The 22,681-nt window shown below is 44.0% G+C and overlaps 1 protein-coding gene across 3 annotated transcripts in view; it reads left to right on the forward strand.

Annotated features, from left to right (window-relative positions):
• Nucleotides 1-17,315, forward strand: part of TMED8 (transmembrane p24 trafficking protein family member 8) — a 34,283-nt gene extending 16,968 nt beyond the window's left edge. The window contains exons 2-6 of one of the 3 annotated variants that reach the window (XM_019733436.2): nt 944-1,025; nt 5,734-5,842; nt 7,811-7,937; nt 8,153-8,458; nt 9,937-17,315. In XM_019733436.2, the coding sequence (XP_019588995.2) occupies nt 944-1,025; nt 5,734-5,842; nt 7,811-7,937; nt 8,153-8,458; nt 9,937-10,154 (842 nt within the window). In that variant the 3' untranslated portion in view covers nt 10,155-17,315. Of the gene's footprint in view, nt 1-943; nt 1,026-3,702; nt 4,285-5,733; nt 5,843-7,810; nt 7,938-8,152; nt 8,459-9,936 lie in introns of those variants that run through there. The other 2 variants (XM_074327149.1, XM_019733437.2) reach the window with 2 other exon arrangements.
• The last annotated feature ends 5,366 nt before the right edge of the window (nt 17,316-22,681 follow it).

Raw genomic sequence — 22,681 nt, forward strand, 5'->3', positions numbered from 1 at the left:
AATAGATCGTATTCACACACACACACACACACACACACACACACACACACACACACAAATGAGACTAAAGTCAGATCACGAATATTTGCCTGTCATTTGTACCTTTACATTGCTACCAAACTCTGAAACGTTCAGGGTTTGATGTTTATTTCATTAAGTTGTATTTTTGTATTGAGAATTGGACTTTGGGCTTCAGTTTCTTGCTGTCTTAACTAGAGGAGGTTAAAGCAGGGTTATCTAAATACACACTGAAGCACATGCTTACCTGAGTGCTAAGGAAAGGCCAAACGAATAACCCACAAAACTGAGAGCTCCTAATGGTTATGAGCAGGACTGCCTGCATTTGAGTCCTGTCTATGCCTTAGCTTCCTTACCTGCGAAATGGCAGTGATAATACCAGCCATAGGCTTGTGTGAGCTTGGGAACAGGGACTTCGTGATGCCTTTCACCAAATACTCCTTGGGGGCGCCTAACAGTTACTCAGTAAGTCATTGGTGAATGAGTGAGTAAATGAATGAAATGACAAAAATCTGTAACCTGACATTGGCTACAGTGATCTGAGCTTATAGAGATGACTCTTTACTTTGGCCCTGAATTCAAATTTGTTTCATCCTACATCTCACTCTGCCCTTTATTTTCTGCCTAATTTAACCATCTGCTTTCTGAGAAATAGTGATTCTTGAATTAGGATTAATTCTGTGCTTGTTTTGGAAAATCACTTTTATTTTATTTTATAAATGGGTTCTGACTATCTGAGAATACTTGGATGTGATGACTTGAATAATTTATGTGTTGAGCTTCCCAGAGTTTAAAGTTTATGCCCAGAATATTTTTGGAAAGAGAAAGTTGTTTGAAACTGCCTGATTTTTTTTTTTAAAGGTACAAGGCGATTATGATTGTGTTCCATCTCAGATACTGAACTTTCCCCCCCATGATTTTCTAGGGAATGTAGATCTAGAAAACACCAAGGTCGCCTCCCCAGCAGCTGCTGCCTGTGACCCAGAGCCCCACCCCTCACCTTACAGGTAGGAACGACAATTGCTTTGGATAAAATGCTTCTGAGGACTTTTATCTTCTGAGATGAGGAATTGGTGAAAGAAGTGGGCGGCGACTTAAAGACAAGTTGAAGTGAAGGGAATGAATGGTTTTGTCATTAATCAGTCAGCCCTTCAGTGTGTTCAGGGGCAACGTCATATCCGTTGCGGGTTATCAAATTTTCTTTTATTCTGAGAGAATAAAACTGTAACGAATAGTATAGTGTCTTCATGTAGCTTCTTGTGAAGACTAAGTTGTGAAAACATTTGAAGTGGAACCCAGGTGGGCTTTCAAGAGAAAGTGTGATTTTTATCCATAAAATGCGCACACACACACACACACACACACACACACACACACACACACTATTGGGGGCAGTTTTTTATTATGTAATTTTCCGATTAAACCATGATGACCTCCAGGTTGTCATTTTTAATTTCTCTCTCCCTCTGTCTCATCTACCCACCATCAGTGATATCAGAGTGTATAATAGCAGAAAGAGAAGAGTTGTACTGAGCCCTAGAATGAGTGGACACACAAAACATTAATGGAATAATTAATGAAAAACTGTATTTTGGAGAACGCTGAGCTGGTGGATATTATAGTCCCAGGGATCAGTGAATGGCACAGTGTTGTCAAGCAGAGCCTGTGGTTTTCATGTCCCACACAAAATTGAGCAATATCAAGGTATTTTTAAAATCCGTTCCTTCAGTAGAAGTTCTTTCTTCTTCCCTTTGTACATGAAATAAAACTCTTTTTCCCCAGAATTCAGCTGATGGAAGATAATAATTAGTAATATAGTTGGTGACAATATAATAGCCATTGAATGTTTTCTCTGTAATAATGGTAATAAAATTCTTATTTTTGATTGACTATTTCTATTTGCTCAATACTATACCAGGTGTTAAAATGTATTATTATCTCATGTAATCCTTATAACAACCCTCATGAAATAAGTATACCTGTTGTTGTTTTTCAGACGAGGCAAATCAAACAGTGCCTTCAATAATTTGCCCAAGATCACTCAGCTTTAGGTTTGTTTGACTCTAAAGCTTATTGTCATAAGTAGCAATAGAAGGGTTTTGAGTTCTATGCCTAGAGTTAGTAGGTTACTCTATATAAAATTCTTTTTGAAGACACAGCCTCCTCAAGGCTTTGATGATTTGAGACAATTCGTATTCTCCTCAAATCTCCTGAGGAGAACCTCCCAGCTTCCTGTCACCACCCTTTTTCTGTTGCTTTGAAGGATTTTGTGGGGGGATGGGTTTTGGCACAGAACTGATTTTTCCTCCTCAGAGTAAGTACATTTTTTTGAGTGAGGAATATAGAACATTCTTAGAAAAAAGGAGATTTACTTTTAAAGGTTTGTTTCTAAAAATCTAGTGTGTGAAGAAAAAAATCCAGTAAGCGTGATGCCTGAAGTTCAGTGTTCGTGTTTTGTATATATTAGAAATGGCAATGGCACAACTCTCTCTCTTTTCTAGGGAGGCTGGCCGCTGGCCAGGCTGCCCCCTCCCTTTGGGCTGGCCTCTCTGCTCCGGGTCAGCACTAACCAGAAGGCTTAGAGTGGGAGTTTTTCCTTTACGTGGCTTATCGTTAGCATCAAATGATTTGCAATTTATCTGTCCCAAAGTACCCTTCACTGATTCTTCAGAGCGTAAAATGCTAATGTGAATATTAAATTTATGTGTCTGTTGCATGTCCTGTTTGAAATATTTTTTAATAAGCCAAACCATATTTGTGCAAAGTATTATGCACAAAGGCAAAGGAGAGACTAAATTTCAGATGCTATATACAGTGAGAGCAGGTGATTGGTCAGGTTAACTGTTGTAGTCTCACGTTCCAAATCTTCTTCTTTTGTTCCCAGACAGAAATTAACTTATTCATTTAGTCATTCAACAAACGTATATTGGGTGTCTACTGTTTATTCATTCAACAGACATTTGTCGAGAGCCTGCTATGTACCTGGCACTGTTCTAGGCACTGAAGATACCACAAATGAACAAGCAATCCAAGTTCATGGAGCTTCTAGTCTAGTGAGGGAGGCAGGAAGAAAACAAGTACACGTATTTCATAGACCCTTACGTTGCCATCAACTGTAAAGTGAACGGTTATCTTATGTACCTCGAAGAAAGGAAAGCATGCCCAAGATAGCGAGTCTCAGAAGAGACCCCACATGGAGCTGGGACATCAAAAGCCTGCACCTTCAGTGTGAAAAATAAACAAGGGGAAAAATCCCTCCACACAGCAGAGGCCAGCAGGGAAACTTGAATGTCTCAACCGTGGCACTATGGGAGGGTTATCTCCCCTGAGAATATGAATCACAAGTTTCTAGTCACCAGTTTGTTGTCTCAATTCACTCTGCCAGTGTGGTCTAAACAAACCCTTAAACAGAACTTCACTTCAAGTCGGCTCAGTGGGTAGCACTCCCGAGCCCTGGCAGAAGCAACTGCAAATCCATGGAATGACTCAATGTCCGTTCAGGCCCGCGGCAGTTTTAAGACACCACCAATTATTAGGACACTCCGTATTCCAGTTGTTTTAAAATCTAAAAACAAACGTGCATCTTGCAATCAACAAAATATGGTACATGTCAGGCAGTATTGAGTACAGTGGAGAAAAGTGAAGCAGGGGAAGGGTGTGAAGAGTGATGGGGTTGGGGGTGCGGGGGGAGCCTTTTTATATACAGACATGGGGAAGCCTCCCCAAAGTCATGGCTGAGCAGGAACTGGAAGGAAGCGGAGAAGTAACTAGGGGAGAGGATTCTAGGCCGAGGTGACAGCAGGCGCAAATACCCTCCAGTGAGAGAGTGCTTGAACTTTTGAGGCATCTCAAGAGATTTAGAGGCTGTAGGACTGAAGTAGACTGGGAAGGATGGGATGAGGTCATTCTAGGAGAGGTGGGGTCAGAGTGCAAAGGGCCTTAGGGCTCCAGGTGACAGGACTGCAGACACTGCAAACAGAGGGGTGAGACGCAGTCCTTGCCTTCAAGCTCACCTGCTGACACAGGCAGGTAATAATATATAGTGTCAAGAAACAAAACTGGACCGTAATTTCTGGGTTGAAGAGGAGAAAATAGGCTCACAGCCTAGAACAATTTACAATTTACACAGGATTACCCAAGCAAGCCCATAAAAATCAACAGTATTCCACCGCTCTGCTTTTCATAGTAACCGCCTCTTGTTTGTTCTGAGGAAGCTTGGAGTGACTAGGATATTCAAAAGATGGCTCTGTTTTATCTGAAGAAGAGGTAATTTATAAACTAGGAGTTATTTTTCTTATTTATGTTGAGAGAGAGAGAGAGAGAGAGAGAGAGAGAGAGAGAGAGGAAGAAAGAAACGAATGAAGTCCAGAATAAGCCCTCTGTTTCTGCATGTGGTTTATGGTGCTGTTTCCCAGTCATTTACTGAGACTTTCTGAGGAAATGATGCTCTAACGTGGCAATTCTCAAATCTTTACACTCTCAGAAATTATTGAGGACCCCAAAGAATTGTTATTCATGTGGGTTATATCTATCAACGTTTACTATATTAGAAACTAAAACTGAAAAATGAAAAAATTGTTATTGATTCATTTAAAAAGAACAATAGCAAACTCATTACATGTGACTATAAATAACATGTTTTTAATGAAAAACAACTATTTTCCAAAGCAAAAATAATTTCGTAAGAAGAGAAATGTTGTAAATCCCTTTAATGACTGCCCTAACAAAAGACAATTGCATTCTCAGATCTGCTTCTGCATTCATTCTGTTGCAGTGTCACCTCAAGTAGTCTCTGGAAAACTCCATTTCATCTTCTCATCCTCCTGAGAAGATGAAATGAACAAAAGCAAATCATATTTCAGAATGATTATGAACAAATTTTGACTTCACAGACTCCCCTGCAAGGGACTGCAGGGGTCCGGGATGATGTTCTGATAACTGCCGCTCTAAAGAATCCATGCCACCTTTTGTTGGAAACATTACCTAAAGGCTTTGGGTATTGTGCTTACTACAGCCCTGGCACTTAACTCACTTTCTAGTCTCTGGAAGCCAGGGGAAATGGAAGAGAGCATAAATTATTTCCCTTATTTCTTAAAATCAGCTATTCAAATAGTCGTATTTTAAGTCACTGAGATAGTAGATTAGTGTGCTTAAAAAGGAAAGAGATTACCTTTTTTACGGCCTAGTGAGTTGAGGGGGATATAGATATCTATGATAGGGTGTGAAATGGAAAGGCTGAAAGACAGCTCTGGGGATAACTAACTGTGGAGAGAGATTACCTTGCTCACTGGTTTGTGCTTCCTTTGTTTTGCCGATCAATTTCTGGCTTAGGTGAGGCTCCCTCCCTTTGCTTCTAGCCAGTGGCTTTATGTGTAGAACAGAACTGGGATTCTAACTCGTGTTTTGTTGAAATCGGTGTGGAGCAAATGGCACCCGTCCCCGTGAGGAATAAAACCAGACCTGCAGTCCATCTCAGATGACTGAGTTGTGTTTACCGTGGTTCTGGGAGCCTGGGATGTGGCTTCGTCAGTCCCTGGGCCCTCACACACTGTCACCACTTTATTGTGGGCCAGTTCAGCCCTGGGCAGTGGTCAGCTAAAGTGACAGTGGGGGTTGTGGGGGATGTCCTTTGAGGGTTGTTTTATTTCTGAGTTTCTCCAGGGCTGTTGTGCCTTTTATGAGTCCTTGAATTGACATGCTCTCTTCCTCTGAGAGGCCGCAGATGGTTTCCCCAGTGAGTGAGGGTGCCACAGAAGACCTGCGGAAAGCGCCCGGTGCCGTGGAGGCTCGGGCCTTGGTGGAACACGAACTGCTGTCTGCAGAGGTACGAAGCCCAGTCTCGCTCTTTCTTTGGAAAACAGGAGTTGGTGGCACCAGGATTTAGATACGACTGGGTGGGTAGCAATTAGAAAGCACCGTGAGGGTGGCTCACAAAAGTCTGTTTGCTCTCTTGAGGGCATCTCATTTTTAATTATTCGGAGAAGGGTCATGCGTAACACCTGCATGGCCACACACTGTGCTAGCACCCAGTAGTCACCTACTCAAAAAATGAAGTGTTACCGTGTCGCCCCGAAAATAAGACCTAGCCGGACACTCAGCTCTAATGCATCTTTTGGAGCAAAAATTAATATAAGACCCAGTATTTATATTATATTATATTAGACTCAGTCTTATAGTAAAATAAGACCGGGTCTTATATTAATTTTTGCTCCAAAAGATGCATTAGAGCTGATGGTCCGGCTAGGTCTTATTTTTGGGGAAACAGGGTAGAATGAATGTTTACGTGTTGTCCAAAATCTCCTCAATGTAAGGGGACTTAGGCCATTGAACTGTTTCAGTCTCACTTTCCTTGTGGTAGATCTACTCCTTTCTTATGGTCAAGATTCCATAGAAGTGATGTTGATAGCAGTGATCTCCCTGGCATGGAGGAATGGGCTGTTTCTATCATTATTAACGTATATATTATAATAACATGGTATTAGTATCAATAATGCTAGACAATGCTAAACATTATAATTACATTTGTATAATGCTTTATAGTAAACAAAGCGTTTTATCCACAATACTTCATTTACTCCTGAGAAAAATCCTGTGAGATAGGTACTAGTATGTCCCCATTTTACAGATGAGGAAACTGAGGCCAAAGCTGTGAATGACTTCACTAAGGCTATCCAGCTAATAAGTTGCAAGCTAAATAGTTTGTGTAGCTGTCTAGAAAAGCAACAACCAATTCAAGCAAGTTAGCCAAAGTCTGATTCACCTCATTTAGTAATGGAGTTAAGAACTGACAGATTTATTCTCCAGAAACGTAATTAAGAGAATGTAGTCTGGGAAGATTACAAAATGTATTTATTTCTTGCAAATATAGTTCTGCTCTCTTAACTGGACCGCTGTCTCACTGATGTGCTCTCCCATGTTGGCAGTCAGTGTCCATTTCTTCTTGAGGTGCCTGCCGATTGCTTAGAGAAGGGGCAGGAAATTAAGACATAATAGCATGAAACAGAGGAACACTAATGTGAGTGACTTGAAGTGAAACTCACTAGGGAGAGATTGTATGCTCCTGCTATGGGTTAGCGAGGGCTTTGAGTATCAAGTGACATTTGTACTCTACCATGCAAGCTAGATGTCTGGTAGCAAGTATACTGTTTAAATGCAAATCCTGGGGCTGGTCTAAGGGGAAGATGTAATTATTTATAGAACACTGATAGAAGAGACAGCCTATAGGATGAGATATCCAAGGTGTGCTGTGGATGAGAGAGAGACAGCCAGACAGTAAACTGGATTCTCTCTCTGCAGTGCTTTGGTGAATTGATTGACAGTGATCTGGAAGTAACCTCTGAATGGGAACTGTAGCAGCAGGAATGTGTGGCAGAGTGGGAGCTGAGCTAACCCCCGGGTGCAAGAGCGGCCATGATTGGAGCCACAGGGAGGTACTGTGCAGGCTAAGGCAAGACCAAGGCATGGCCCAGAAATGCTGTGGATATAAAAGTCAGTAACAAGCTTTGAGGATGCTTGTGGGCAAGGATTTTATAGAAGGCCTGGAATGGGAAAGTTGCAAAAGGTAGGGGACAGCAGGAAAGAATCTTTAAACGAGGTAACATTTTGGTGGCACTTAAAAATGGTTAGTAGAATTTATTAGCAACCTGTCCAAGGAAGAAAGAGAAGGAATGTTGAAGAGCATGTTAGGCTTAGAGTTGGGAGAGTAGGGCAGGGTGGGCAGCCTTCATTTGGAAAAAGGCTAATTGGAATCTGCCATTGTAACGTGCCCTCTAACCAGAATTGTGTTGTGCAGATGGCCAAGTACCAAGTCCCACAGTGGCCTGGGGACATCGTTATGATCCAGTCTGAGCACACAGGAGCTGTAGATATTCTTTCAGCTGATCTGGAATCTGCAGACCTACTGGGAGACCACAGGAAAGGTGAGACCTTTGGGAGTGTGGAAAGTGGTTTTTCTGTTCCCAATAGGTACTTAAAGGCAGGCAGACAGATGGAAGGAAAGAAAGTAACTTGTGAAAGAAAGTCAAAGAAGCCAGGAGAAAGAATGTGTCTCGCTGTGACAACCTCCCTAAGCAAAATGCCAGGTGGGACAGTGTTTCCTCTGGGTTTCTCAATAGTAAGCTGCTTGTTCTTTCAGTCTCGCCACCTCTGATGGCCCCTCCATGCATCTGGACCTTTGCCAAGATGAAGGAATTCAAAAGCAAGCTGGGCAAAGAGAAGAATAGCCGTCTGGTGGTGAAGCGGGGTGAGGTGGTGACCATCCGGGTACCTACCCATCCAGAGGGGAAGCGTGTCTGCTGGGAGTTTGCAACTGATGACTATGACATTGGCTTTGGCGTTTATTTTGACTGGACTCCTGTAACCAGCACTGACATAACTGTGCAGGTCAGTGATTCCAGTGAGGATGAGGATGAAGATGAAGAAGAGGACGAGGAGATTGAAGGTAAATTGAATTTTAACATAATTTGCAGTTTCCTTTCCTGGCTCCAGCTAATATCTAGTTACCACTTCCTGTGTGTACCAGTCCTCGTCTTCCTTAGAATTCAGGCGAGGAATCCTTTTCAGCATCGCAAGCTATGCTGAGTGAGGCAGGCCAAAGTCAGACCCTCGGAAAACATTCTGGTGGCGTTTGTATCGATGCCTTAATGGACCGCTGCTTTTCCTTTTAATCAGTCCCTGTTTCCCCAACATCTCCTTGGGGACAGGGATGGGGCAGGGGCTGGGAAAGGGGTGGGTTGGTGCCATTGTATTAGAGGCAGTGTTCTTCAGATCACAGATAAACCTGAGATTATTTTACATTTCTCTCTTAGTTTGGGGATATTTACATTTATTCTTGGCCTGGAACCAAATGGAGTAATTACACTTTGCTAAATGTACCCATTCTCTCCCCTTTCCAAACGGTCACAGCTGGCTGACTACTGTTTACTTCTTTGCTTCATGCCAAGAGCAGTTTTAAAAGTAATCTCCGAGCTCTCTTCCAGCTGTTACTTGCAACACCTCCCCAGGATGGCCTGGAGACATTTTTTTCCCTTTGGTAATAGAAGAGCAGGTTCTAAGCATTAGCTTTATCCCTTGATTTTCCTATATCATCTTCAAATCAATTCCTTAACTTGCTTCTTCATGGAAAAGCAAGTCTGCAGGGCAATCTTCAGATATTCAGGGAGGAGGAGAACCTCGTATCTTATTTGCTGTCCTTTTTTATTTTATTTTTATTTTTTATTGGGGAATATTGGGGAACAGTGTGTTTCTCCAGGGCCCATCAGCTCAAAGTCATTGTCATTCAATCTAGTTGTGGTTGTGGAGGGCGCAGCTCAGCTCCAAGTCCAGTCGCCGTTTTCAATCTTTAGTTGCAGGGGGCACTGCTCACCATCCCATGTGGGAATTGAACTGGCAACCTTGTGAGAGCTCACGCTCTAACCAACTGAGCCACCGGCTGCTCCTTATTTGCTGTTCTTTAAGAGGCCAGGTGGAAGTTCTAGGTCACTCTTTACAGCCTGTTTGTCTGCATTTCCTACCTCCATTAGCTAGTTCTTTCCCCTGTTGAATGAAAGGATATCAGAATTGTTTCTTCTAAATATTGTTTTCTCCCCCTTGGAAATGTCCAGACATTTCTGGAGCTAGGTAGACTCTGTAAGGCTAAGTCCTGTTTCTCGGTGGAGACATTATTGGCGTTTGGGGTGGGATGCTTCTTTGATGAGCACGTACTATTGTGATGTTTAGCACTCTTGGACCCTTGGATCACCCACTGGTTGCTGCGATGACCAAAACGGCCACCAGACATTTCCACATTCCTATGGGAAGACAATAGCATCTCCCCTGGGTGAAAGCCACTAGGTCACCTGGTGCCTTCTCTTACCTTCAGGTAGGACTTACTCAGCCTCTGGACTCATCTCCAAACACTCTGCCATTTTGCTCACGCAGACCCTGTCCCAGCTGGAGACGTGGAGAGAGGCTCCAGGAGCTCCCTGCGGGGTCGCTATGGGGAGGTCATGCCTGTGTACCGGCGGGACAGCCACCGAGACGTGCAGGCTGGCAGCCACGACTACCCCGGTGAGGGCATCTACCTGCTCAAGTTTGACAACTCCTACTCACTGCTCCGCAACAAGACTCTCTACTTCCACATCTACTACACTAGCTGAAGGCCCGTGGGGACGGGGAGGGCGGGTGTTTGCTGGCTGGACCAGGCTGCCAGCTGGTGCCTCTTGTTGAGCGTGAGGCTCCTGACCCTCACGCCCTACCTGGTATGCCTGGCTGTCGACCCCATGTAGCTTTTCCCCCTCCTTGGCTTCTGCCGCTGTTCTATGGTCCCTGACTCACACTCTTCTTGCTTCAGACTCCAGAAAAATCCCTCTGTGAAGGTGCCCATCGGGCAAAAGCCTAAAAGGAAGTTGGGGGTTGTCTTTTAAAAATAGGTTTGTTTTGGTACAGGTCTGTTACTCCAATTGCTGCTCTCTCCTCTCCCAGAGCCTGTATTGCAGATGTGTTTGGTGATACCCACCCTCTTTTTGGAAGTGCTAGAAGGGGGAAAAGCACACTGTGCATGACGGGACCCAACCTCTTGGATGGAGAACGCTCTGTCCAGCCTCTCACCACTGCCATAGTCCCGCCTGCTGGCTCTAGCGCAGGCTGGGAGCCCTCACTGCCTTTGAGGGGCGTTATTAGTCCTGATGGTTCACTTCTGCCTCTTTGCCTCCTCTTTGCCAAGCCTGTGTCTTTGTCATTACAGCAAGAACTCCATGCAGTCTAAAGTTGATGATCAATGTAACTAGGATCTTCTGGGGAAAACTACTGCCTCCATCACTTCCTGTTGCAAGAGGTAGTGTCCCTCACTACAGGCAGTGGTGGTCGAAGGGGAAAGAGTGGCAGTTAAGTACTGGACTGATCTCAGAACCCACAACTAAATTATTTTTTTTATATAATCAAAGAAGAAGGGGTATAATCTGAGAAAGAAGGTTAAAAAAAAAACAAAAAAAAAACACCACTCCAGATTCCCCACCACTTTATTTTTCTTTCTTTAGAGTAGGACTGTTATTTAGAGATTTTACTTTGGAACCAATCAGTTTTCCAAAGGTTCTGAGTTTAGGTTTCTTGCATTCAGGGCTTAAAGCTTTTGGTGTTTAGAGTCTCTTAGGAAAGGTGATAACAAGCTTCACTGTTGCTACTGATTGGATTTGCTCTTTCCCAGGCCAGCGCTTGCATTTCCCTGGTGACGGCCTGTATAACCCTGAGGCCCAGGAGTGCTGAAGGGTGCTGCAGCCAGTGGTCACTGTAAGGGACAGGGTGGCAGGGCCTCAGGCAGAGGAGGAGGCAGAGAAGGGACCACTGCAGTTGTGGGTACCTCCTTGTTTCTTATTCCTTGTGTCACGTCTGTTACTGCCTTAGAATTTTAAGGATAATTAGATTTATTTATTACCTTATTTATTTATTTTTTTAGCACATTTCAATATGTCTTTGAAACAGTTTCCATCTGTTTCTCAGAAGGCTTCTGCCTGCCCTGAGCCATGGAGGCCACCTCTTTTATGGAGTTAAAGAGAAGTTGGGAAGTGACCATGTTCCATTCCTGCAAGTCATACCTGCCATGCTTAGGGCGGAATCTGCCCTCCTGACACGGATGACGCTAGCCTACCCAGCATGCCCTGCAAGGCTTGTAGGTTGTGAGGGCATCTGCCCATTTGCCTGGGATTGATGCAGAGGACTTGACTAGCCAGTCAGAGAGATCCTGTGATTCCAGGTTGTCCAAGTCCTTTGCCTGCTCCGAGGAGTCCTGTGCTTCACGGTGTTTCCTCTGGCTCATTCCTTCCTTGTGTGAGTGCCTCCCACCAGGCCTCCCTTCCATACAGGAGCAGGAACTGGAGGAAGTGGGCTCCTCACGATAGGTCTGCAATAGTATCTTCGTCATGAACGAAGGGTGTAGAGCCTGCACCTTCTGCTCCCCTGTGCGCAAAGCCCAAAGTGGGGTAGGATGTGGTGGACGGCCATAGCATCCCCATTCTCTGAGCGGTGTCATACCTCCATTATTTTATATTGGAGTGCATTTTGTAGAGGATTACACTGGCCAAAATTTATACACCTTGTAAGAAATTAGAAATTATTTTAGCGACTGTCAATTTGGGCAGTGAAAAGCAAACTTGCCATGCGCCATGCCATCAGATAGCGAGTGACTACTCTTTCATCACTAAAGTTGAATCATGCTTTTGCTAATACAATCTTTATAAAATAATTTTCTACTGAGCTCTTCTCCAGTCAGCTAAAGCCTTGCTTATTTTTCCTGTTTATTATTAACTTCTGACTTTCTCTTAAAATGGAGTTGCTAGGCCATAGCAAGCTCCCTGGATAACATTTATTGTTTATTTTTGCTGTGAGATTCTCTGTCCTTATTTCCTTTGGAATTCTAGTTCTGTTGCATCACGACAGCCTGAGGGACTTGTTCCTACCCCTTCTGTGTGCCTCTTCTTGTCTGGTCACTTTTGAAATCCTGGACATTGTTACAATTCAGTTAGGGTTTCTTTGTTCCATTTCCATAAAATTGCTAAAAGAGGATGTTTTCACCATCTAATTCATTCACTGTTCTCATTACATTTCTGACATTATTGAACTTTAGAGACAAAATATTTACTGAAGCACAGGTAATTACTGAGAATTTCATAGCCCAGCGAATCCTAAGAGGTAGTTATTTCCTTAGTCTCTCTGTGTCCAAGTTTATAGAACCAAACAATGAAATGAAAATCATTTGTTTTCACTCTCACCCTGTTCTGTAGGACACAAGTAAATATTAACAAGCAATCGTAAGAAAGTGCTTCATCATAGGAGAGAGGCTGGAATTCTCTACAGAGAGTGGCTGAGTTCTTAAATTTCTTTAGTTGGTTTAAGTTGTGCTACTTTGTTGAGAGATGGGGCTTTTAGAAATGATGTTTAAAGGGTTCATTTTTTCCCAACATGTTACTATGAAAAATTTTCAGCAGAATCCTTAAAAGAAGTAGAAACATGTGTACCACCACATGGATTTCAAAATTACAAGCTGCTAATTTTTAAACAAAGATGATTCTACCATTCTGTTCCTTTCAACAAGTGTCCAGTTAAGTATCTTCCCTGCACAGACATTAGCTTAGAGAGCTCCTGGGTTTTTGCAGACTTGTTTCATTCAGCGTGGGTTACCTCATAGAAGTGTTTCTTGGCCTCCATCTTTCAAACTCATGCTGTAGTATTTCTTCCTCTCCCTCAGGTCATCATTTCCACTGTTTTCTTCTCTAACTGGAATGTTGGAGTTAGAGTAATTGTGAAGCTGTTCTGGAAGGACTTTATTCTAATCTCTTTGTTTTATGAGATATCCTCAGGACTCTGGATGGAAACTCAACCCTCGTACAATATGCAGCTTTATAATGGAAGTAGGTAGGCACTTGAAACGAGGCCGTTCTGTTATTTTTTTCTTAATTGATTCATGCACTTTAAAAATAGTTGTCTCTGTCATTTAGGAAAGAAAATCTCATCCTTTTATAAAGTATATATATTGTCCCTTGTAATATCTATGTGGAAGAGTTAAATCTGAAAGCTCAATGTCTTATATTAATCAGTGGGATTAGATATTGTAATGTTTATCATTTACAGGAAGTATCTGAGTTTATACGTTTTTGTTGAGCCCTACTCAGTCCCTCATTGAAAGAATTCAGTGAAACCCGAGCCCCAAAGTCTGTATTTTTATATTGATTTTTTAAGACCACTTTTCTGGAAAACATTGCCTTTTAACTCCTAAGTATGTGGTTCTAAGGTACACAGTTGAGTGACCCTAACATTTACATAAAAGACTGTAGCTTTAGAGGAAAGGGCATGAGTGAAACAGTTTTGTGAAGTTTGAGAACTGCCTTTTTAAATTGACAGTAAGGAAGGAAAACAGAATAAATTGAGGGGAAGGGAGAAAAGCTATCAAATGTATCCTGGAATTTTGCTCATACCCCGATTTTGTTCTTTTGTTTGTAGTTCATTAATTGGAATTATTTTTAAGACAGAAGTCTCACTGGTTCTCATTCCACTTGTTGGAGAAATCCCAAACCTGCTTTGCCATCTTTTCCAACAGGATCGGCTTTAGAAGTATTTTTGAGTAGGTCTCCTCTACTAAGTGTAATCCTGACCTGAGGATTGATTTCATCTCTATTCTCTGAGACTTCTGAGTCTAGTGCGAAGAAAAAGATGGTGAGTTTAGAAGGAGGCTAGTTGTGTTCCACAGCGGAGTTCCCGTTGTGTCACTGTAGCCACAGCTGGTTTTGACTATGACCAAGAAAGGGATGAAGTAGGTTAATTTTAACTGACATCACAGAAGAGTTTCAAACGAGCATGTTTGGGAGCAAGCTGGGTCCCTGTGGGCCGAGCTCCCTGGGAGGTGTAGAATTCACTGTCTTTAATCTGGGTGGGATGGGCGATAAAGGGAACAAACCAAACACACTGTTCTCCCTGTTAGAGCTTCCATTTAGATTTTCTCCTGAGTCTGTACAGTTGACATCAAACTCTTTAACTAGGATCTTTCCACGTGGTCGGAAGTGTAGAACTCCTGAATCCTCAAGAAAAGGGAAGAGCACCAGTGGTTGAAAAGAGTTGGAAAGTGAGTTTCTGTCTGAAGGAAGGTTATTTCATTTTTGTGGTTGTGAAGGGTAGCTCGTGAAGGATTTCTGCTCTTTAGAGAGCTAGTCGTTATTTTCACTGTGTTTGTGCTCAGGGAGCCATGATGCACGATTCTGTGGGGAGTAGGTAGGGAACGGTGTCTAAAACCAGTCACAAGCTGGGTGCTTTCCAGCAACCCAGGATGTGGCGAGTATCTACACGGCCAAAGTCCCAGTGTTCACGCACATGGGATCCTGTCCCAGGCCTCTCATTTCCACTCAGCTGAGAGACAGAGAGAGGGCCTCGCCTCCCTCCATTTCTCTCCGATGTCTTCATTATTTCTGGTATTGTTTAGCACTGGCAGTATGGTATTCAGGGCCTCAGTTTACCTGATTAACCAGAATTAAATAATAGTGTGAGTTGAGTAGCTAAGGCAATCAACCATGATTGGCAGTAGGGCTGGGGAGGGATTACTTATGGTCCCATATTGGGACCGCTGGGTAACCAACTGTATGACTGTGCAGTTGGAACTCTTGTTTACCTTACCAAGTGAGTGAAGGGGATGTGACAGAGCTGTACTGATGAGGACTTGAAATCAATTTAGCTGACTAATCAACAGAGCAAGCCCTCCATCTGGGGGCATATACTCTGTCACTGGGGAATGTATTCTGTGTACTTTCAGTGTGAGCTCAGAGTCAGGGCCCGCTAAAGGAAACCGTCTTCTGGGGCAGTGACTTTGGCATTCTGTAAAGGAGAAGCCCCTGGGAGCTGGTTCCCATCGGCCTCTTTTCTGGGAATGAAGAGAAGACTGTCAGGCAAGAACTGCTTTGGCTCTGTTGGCACCTGATATGGTCAGTGTTACCCTTTGCTCTGTCTAACCAGTCCAGCACCTATGAACACTTCTTTGATTTCTACCCACTTATTTAGGTAACGATTAGGGCAGGATTTGGGACCCAAAGGGTGAGAGAAACTTTCTAAGTATGATGTAGCCAGGTGTCAGAAATCACTGCTCTTTCTGGAGTGTTGCATTGTTCCTGCCTGAACCCAGAATGCCAAACAAAGTCCCTCCTGTTTGAATCTCTTGTCACCAAGCTAAGAAAACCCAATTAATTGCCTAAAGCCTTGATGGTGGGGCTCATTTGCAAATAGTCACCTCAAAAACCAAAGGCAAGACTCTGGCTTTGGAATTATTTGTAGTCCTGGTCACTGGTTTGAACTCATGATTTCTATTATATGTATTTTGATTTCTTTTAGGCCCCAGGCATGTGGACCAGAGTTAATGTTATGGCTCTTCTTCACTCTGGGAGATGAGGAAAAGGTGCCCCAGAAATCTAGAGATACATACTTTTTATTAAATTGTACAGTTTTCCTTCACTTGAAGCAGGTAGTTTTGGCTTATCTAGAGATAAAATAATATACATGAAGTGATTCCCAGGGGACAAAGTATATTTTCTAAAAGCTCTGATACAGGGTCATGAACAATTCTAAAGTTTTGGTTTGAAATACTATAAAATATGGGATGACAGAAGAACCCTTAACAGGCAATCAGGTTAAGGCACTCTCTTGCTGAACTCTCACCCTCACTTAGGTTCAAAATGCCTTGTCTGTGATGTTCTTGTGATTGGTTGTTATTGTTGATTTTTGGGTTCAGGCAAGAATCATCTGGAAAACATTACCTTAATTCTTTCTCTCATGTCCTAAACAGTACATTTTAAGACATTCCATATTAAAAAATTCCATTAACATCCCTTTCTGAGATTGTCGTCCTAGAAAAGATTTTTTTTCATTTAATCAAGTTGAGTAATTTCCATTTGGTCATGTTCAAGAGCGAGTAAAGTCTAGAGAAAGCAATCCTGTAACCCGTGACTCTGGGAAGTATTTTGAAATTCCCAGAATAAAGCTGCTTTGTAATCAAAGTGATGGGTTTTAAGAAAGCCAGAGTTTGGGTCGGGATAATTAGAGTAGAGGGAGGTGCTTGAAGATTTCCTAAACTACTTTATGCCACTTAGCTTATGTCTGAAAGGCCTGCTTTGGTGCCATGCACTGAGATTTATCAATTGATTGAAAGATGATCACACTTTGTTGGTATCATGTTTCCCTGAAAATAAGACCCAACCGGAAAATAAGCCCTAGCATGATTTTTCAGGACGACATCCCCTGACCATGAGCCCTAATGCATCTTTTGGAGCAAAAATTTATATAAGACCTGGTCTTATTTTCGGGGAAACACGGTAAATATGTAAGCAATTGGCAACCACAAAGGCATTCTTTCCTTATTGTCCTGCATCATGCACTGATGCTGACATTACAGAAAGGGGTCTGGAAGGGAAACTGCGTCGCAGTCTTTTCTTTAAAATACAAAAGTATCCCAACCTATCATTCTTGCAACTTGTTTTACACGTCCCCCATCGTGAGAAATGCTGTCAACATCTCCTATGATTTCTAAGTTAAGAGCTCCGTACCAAACTGTTATTTAATCATTATGTTCCGCTGAGTGGTTTTTCCTTTCAAATACCACATTTTACACCCCATGGCACTGAATGTGTTCCTGTGATGCACACATGATCCTGAGCTGTGGTTCTTTAAATAGCTCAGTTCTTGTGTTTTTATATTATGTACCAATTTTGTGATGCTTCTGTGCATTCTTTATCTTCTCTTCCAAGTTTTGAAATCTGTCATAAATAAACTTTTTCACTATGCACCTGAAACATTTGAGTTATATCTTAATGAATTTGATTTACATTAAATTTTTTTTAAAAGATTTTATTGGGGAAGGGGAACAGGACTTTATTGGGGAACAGTGTGTACTTCCAGGCCTTTTTTTTCCAAGTCAAGTTGTTGTCCTTTCAATCTTAGTTGTGGAGGGCGCAGCTCAGCTCAAGGTGCCATGTTCTGTCTTAGTTGCAGGGGGCACAGCCCACCATCCCTTGCAGGAGTCGAACCGGCAACCTTGTGGTTGAGAGCCCGCGCTCCAACCAACTGAGCCATCTGGCCACCCGGGAGCTCAGCGGCAGCTCATTGACTTCATTCTAGTTGTGGAGGGCGCAGCTCACTGGCCCATGTGGGGATCGAACCGGCAGCCCCATTGCCCAGAGCTCGCAATCTATCCAATTGAGCCACCCGTCCGCCCCCTACATTAAATATTTTTTATTCATCTCTCCTGTGCATCTTGAAAGGAAAGGTATTCTATAAATTTGTATAAATGATACTCTATTGAGATGATAAAAATTAAGAAAAATTAACAATTAAGAAAATATTGAGGAAGAGATTAATGATAGATCTCTCATCTGCATTTAAATTCATAGTATTACGAACTGGGAGCTGGGTTTGGTCCAAGAGTGAAAAATTGGGTTTAGAGTGATGATTACTTAATAGAACATGACTGCGTTTTTTCGGTATTTGGTCCCCAGTGATGTTCAGTTTCCAATGATTTTCCTTACTCTGTTCAAATTTAGAACCGGTGCTTTGGACACCAGGGTCGGGGTGATATTCACGTGGCGCATTTTCCTTTACAAAAATGACACCCTACGTTATTCTTGACACCACTTCAAATGCTGCTCCTGCACATCCCTGGTGTCTGTTATGGAGAAGGACTCACACCTGAGCGGGGAGGGTGCCATTTAAATATGTTTTTCACTGATATCTGGTTCTAAGATGGACCCGTTAGATCTTTCTCTGCTTTCCTTAGCAACTTATGTTAGAGGCTCATGTATAAAGGAAGAAGCGATGTGAAATGTGACTTAAATGATATCATCTGCCCACCACACTATACCACAATCAATAATAAAGTGCCCAGGCGGACTACACGTAACTAGGGATCTTCAATGAGTGATGTTTAGGTATGTGAATGTAACGTAATATGTCGCTGCTAATACGTAACATACTGAAGATTATTTCTTAATTTTTAAAGGCACGCGTATGTGCCGTATCACTGACTCTGACATACTTCAGGACTATACAAGGCAGTACAGCTCTTGACGTTCAGCCTGACGTTCTTTAACTCCTGAGGTTCTGGTTCAATTCAGCAGCCATCTTAGTTCGGGTGTTCTCCCAAAGTGGAATGATGGCTGCTGTGACCTTGGAATCAAGAGCTAAAGAAGTTTAAAAGTTAGGAGGAGCCAATAAAATGAGTCCTTATCTTACGAATATGTGTAGCCACCTGCTTGTCCAATAAGGTTACTACTTTCCGTAATGGATATGCAAAATTGCTTTGGAACAAAATCCTATATTTTGCTTTGTTCTCAAGTATTTCCTGGCACCTCCTTCCTGCTTTCATCCTTCTGAGGTATTTGCCAGGACTATTTCCATCTAATTACCAATATCAGGCCACTCCAACATCTGCTCTTCATCCACTGTGGTCACGTCCACTGTGGGAAGACTGCAGCTCACGTGTCCCTGTGGCCTCTGGCACACCAGGACCAGGCAGCTACTAACTGTTCTTCACAGACTTAACAACTGACATGGAAATGAAGAAAGCCTTGACTTTTGCCACCCACTCAGCCTTGGGAGAGAAGCACCTACCAGAAAATATCCCTTAAAGAGGTGACGGTTTTAGATTGAGAGATACATCTGATCCCTGAAAATAAGAATTTATTTGCAGACTGGAGGGGGTCGCAGAGGAGGTAGTCTTCAAAACCCAATATAGAAGCTTCATTATTGCTAAGCCTTGGAGCCATCTGGTCTGACCACTAGAAAAAAGTCTTCGCACTTGGAGAAATGTTTGCTCCTTCATGATCTTCTAGGGCCCCCAAAAGAGGAGAGACACATTCAGAGAGGTGAGGGGTTAGTAGCCAGGTTGTACAGGAAGGGTATCTTTCACTGTAACACGCACTTACGGAGCAAGGCTAGTCACCTTGCTTGGTTCTGGGGTAACAAGGCAGGTCAGGACTGCAGCCCCAGAGCAGCTTGGGGGAACTTTGCTCTCCTGCATGGAAGAGGGTGTAGAAATGCCGCTTTCTCTGACTCCCTAAAGCATAGCTAAGTTCTCTGGGAATAGAGAAGTAGGATCTCCTTTCTCCCACGTAGACTGCCCCAGGCCCCTGGAAAGAGGTTCCCTATGGGGAGCAGCTGAAGCCGGCAAAATCTCATGTCTCCACATTACTCAACAGCCAGGCAGCTAAGCACGTTGATGACCTGGGCTGCATGGGGGCCCCAGGGCTGGGAACACATGCTAGCCTCGCTCTGACCCAAAACTGCAGGCCCAGAAACCAGACTGGTCTCCTTTGGTCAGTCGGTGAGGCCACAACATCTACTCACCCACAGCCCTCTCCCCCCCCAACACGCATTCCTTTTCCATCCCTCACTTACCCTGAGCTGGTGGCCCCCCTGGACCTGCTTTCTCTCTGCAGCCCTCTCAATTCCAGCTCCACTGCTCCCCTCACTTCCTCACAGCCCTGGTCCCTGAAATCCACAGGAGACAGCAGACAAGTTGTTGCCAGCCTGTGAGAGCTGAGTTGGGCCTGGGTTGGTTCTCTCCTTGGTTCTAGGTGAAGGAGGCGGCAAGGATGGTTCCCAGCCCTAGCCTCGAGACCAGCTTGTGTTGCTACGGACGGTGGGGAGCTCCCATGGCTTAGGTTCTAGCTTTACAATCTTGACAAAAGCATCCTGCGACAAGGAGATGGACTCTTGTCCTCCTAACGCCAGTACCGCGGAGAACCACAAAGCTTTGGTCAGTCACCTTCTGGGCGGCACTGGCAGTTGGTGTGGGGATGCTTGTAGGAACCCAGCACTTTCCAGGTGAGTCACCTCAGGGGAGCCTAGAGCGACTTTCTTGGGCTCAGACACATTTATGATTTTGTGGGGAGGGACAGGTTTGTCTGGGTTTGGGGGTGGAAGGTTTGGGGAAAACCAATAAGAAAGGAGAGCCTCAGAAATGTCATGGACTCCAAAATCTCTCCTAAATCCAGAGGAAAAGCCACAGCATTTGTTCTCTACCTCTCCCCCAACCCTCCCGGGCTGGTTTCAGGTTTCATTTGACACATATCAGGAAATTCCTGTTGAACTAGAGGAACTGAACTGTGAGAACTATGGGGAAAATACGTAAAATGAGTTTGGTGCATTCGATGAGGCATGGTTTCTAAATGTTTGATAATGGAGGCTGTATGGCTTCTTTACATGATTTAGATTTCCTTAAAATCCATTCAACTTTCATCATTAGTTTTAGGATGGCTGATGGAGCCCCAGGGTCAACAGGTTAGTATTTTGATACTGACTAGGAAGAGACTCGACTTGAAATATATCAACTCTTACTTGGAAATCATCTTGGATCAGAGGCCAGCAGGTAGGCAACAGACCCACAATGTTGAATGTAGAGTTAGAGCACGCCGACTAAATTCCTGGGAGTAAGTAGAGGGATGTAAGCTCAGTGAGAGCAGGGGCCATGTCTATCATATACCCACATATCCCAGCTCCCAGCCCGTGGGGGTCACCTGGGAGGGCTCACTGCATGCTGGTGGACTGGATGGAGGGAAGTTGTAAGTCCGGTTACTAGCTAGGGTAGGACAGCCAGATTGTTTTCTTCTAGGAATAATCCTGGTTCACCCCCTTTAGTTCTCTCTAGAATCATTCAGGGCAGGGGGACTGGTCTCAGGTGGTCTGTTTCTGTACTTTGTCCTTGGTGTGGATTCTATCTAGTTCCCTCATTTCCCAGAAGTCTCTTGGGTTTCTGTTGCCTGGAGGTGAGGCTGGAAGGACGAAGGGGTGCGGGAACCTGGTAACCTCGGCAGTACTGGAAATCGTTTCAGGTCCTTTGGGCTCCCAAAGGCCCGTTGGTGAGAGGCAGAGCCAAGTGCCTCCTTAATCCCGGGGAAGTGACAGTAGCGTCGGTCTGGCCAAGCCTAGCCCCTGTGGCTTGCCGACTGCTGCTTGTTGAGCCCTTGTTTCCTCAGGGCCAGGTAGGCACACAGCCGTGGGCGTTATAGAAGCATGGCCTGAAGTATGGGGCTGCCCTCCTTTCCCAAGTTCATTCTGTCTTTAAAATCCACAGGAGTTTTAATTGCCTATTTCAAATGCCTGAATCAGGTGACTACTGTTAACCAAGCTAAGGAGCTTAGTCTCATCTCAAGTAAAGGTTTCTTGGAGAAAGTGCCGGTGAGCCTTATCCAGCCAGGCAAGTCTGGAGTAACCTGAGAAAAGGGTCCAGATGGCAGCAGGGCAGGACAGGAAGTACCCCTGAGTCGCACTCATCGTTGCTGTGTCATAGCTACTCTCCCATTGTGCTCTCTGGCTCTGAAAGGATAAATTCACCTCATGAACAAGAGTGGCCCACTTTAGTCATTCTGGAGCCTGAAACCCCCGTCATCTAAGAGAGAAGGAGAGGCCACAAAGGAGCCCAGGATGAGAGGGGAGAGCTAGGTTCCCTAGGATTGGGGCTGAAGAAAAGGAACTCATGGCTGAGAAATGTAACTTCCATTTGAACCAGACACGTATCTTCATTCCCTGTTTAAACATCAGCCATGCAGGGGAAATGCAATGTCAGGTATGAGACATAAAGGTCTTTTGTTTCACTCCCAAAAGTGATCCCAGTATCCCTACAATATCTCTGCCAAGAGGTGGTCCTAGTTCCGGTTGAACATTGCCAGGCAAGGGAACCAAAGGTAAACTGTCACCCGGTCTCTGTTTCTGTTCCCACTGCCCATGGAGGAGGCTATCTCCAGTTCCCAGGGCCATTCATTCGTGACTGGATTTACCCCCAGTGCCTAATCCTGGGACTGGTCCAGAGAATGCTGCCCCCAAAGATGAGGGACTGGCGTGAAGGGCCCACTTCCCTCTCAGTGCTGTGGGGGCACACAGCGATGGTACCATTCCTAGTCCTGGGAACTTCGCTGGTCACAAACTACTTTCTTTTCTGTTTCTTCTATCTGTTATCTTATAGATCTTGTGTGATTCTCTCAGGCAGGTTTTGGGGCTGATTTCTCTTCCTTGCCATTAGGTCCCAGGGGCCTACCACAGGGTGGGCAAGGGGCTGGCTGACGACTTCTCCTGGTCCAGACACAGGGATTCCAGCCAGGAAGAGTGTTCATTTTCTGGAACTGCCTTAATTGAACAACTGAACATTCGCCTTAACTGAACAAGC

This window comes from Rhinolophus sinicus, linkage group LG03 (genome assembly GCF_036562045.2).
Source record: "Rhinolophus sinicus isolate RSC01 linkage group LG03, ASM3656204v1, whole genome shotgun sequence".
NCBI lineage: Eukaryota > Metazoa > Chordata > Mammalia > Chiroptera > Rhinolophidae > Rhinolophus > Rhinolophus sinicus.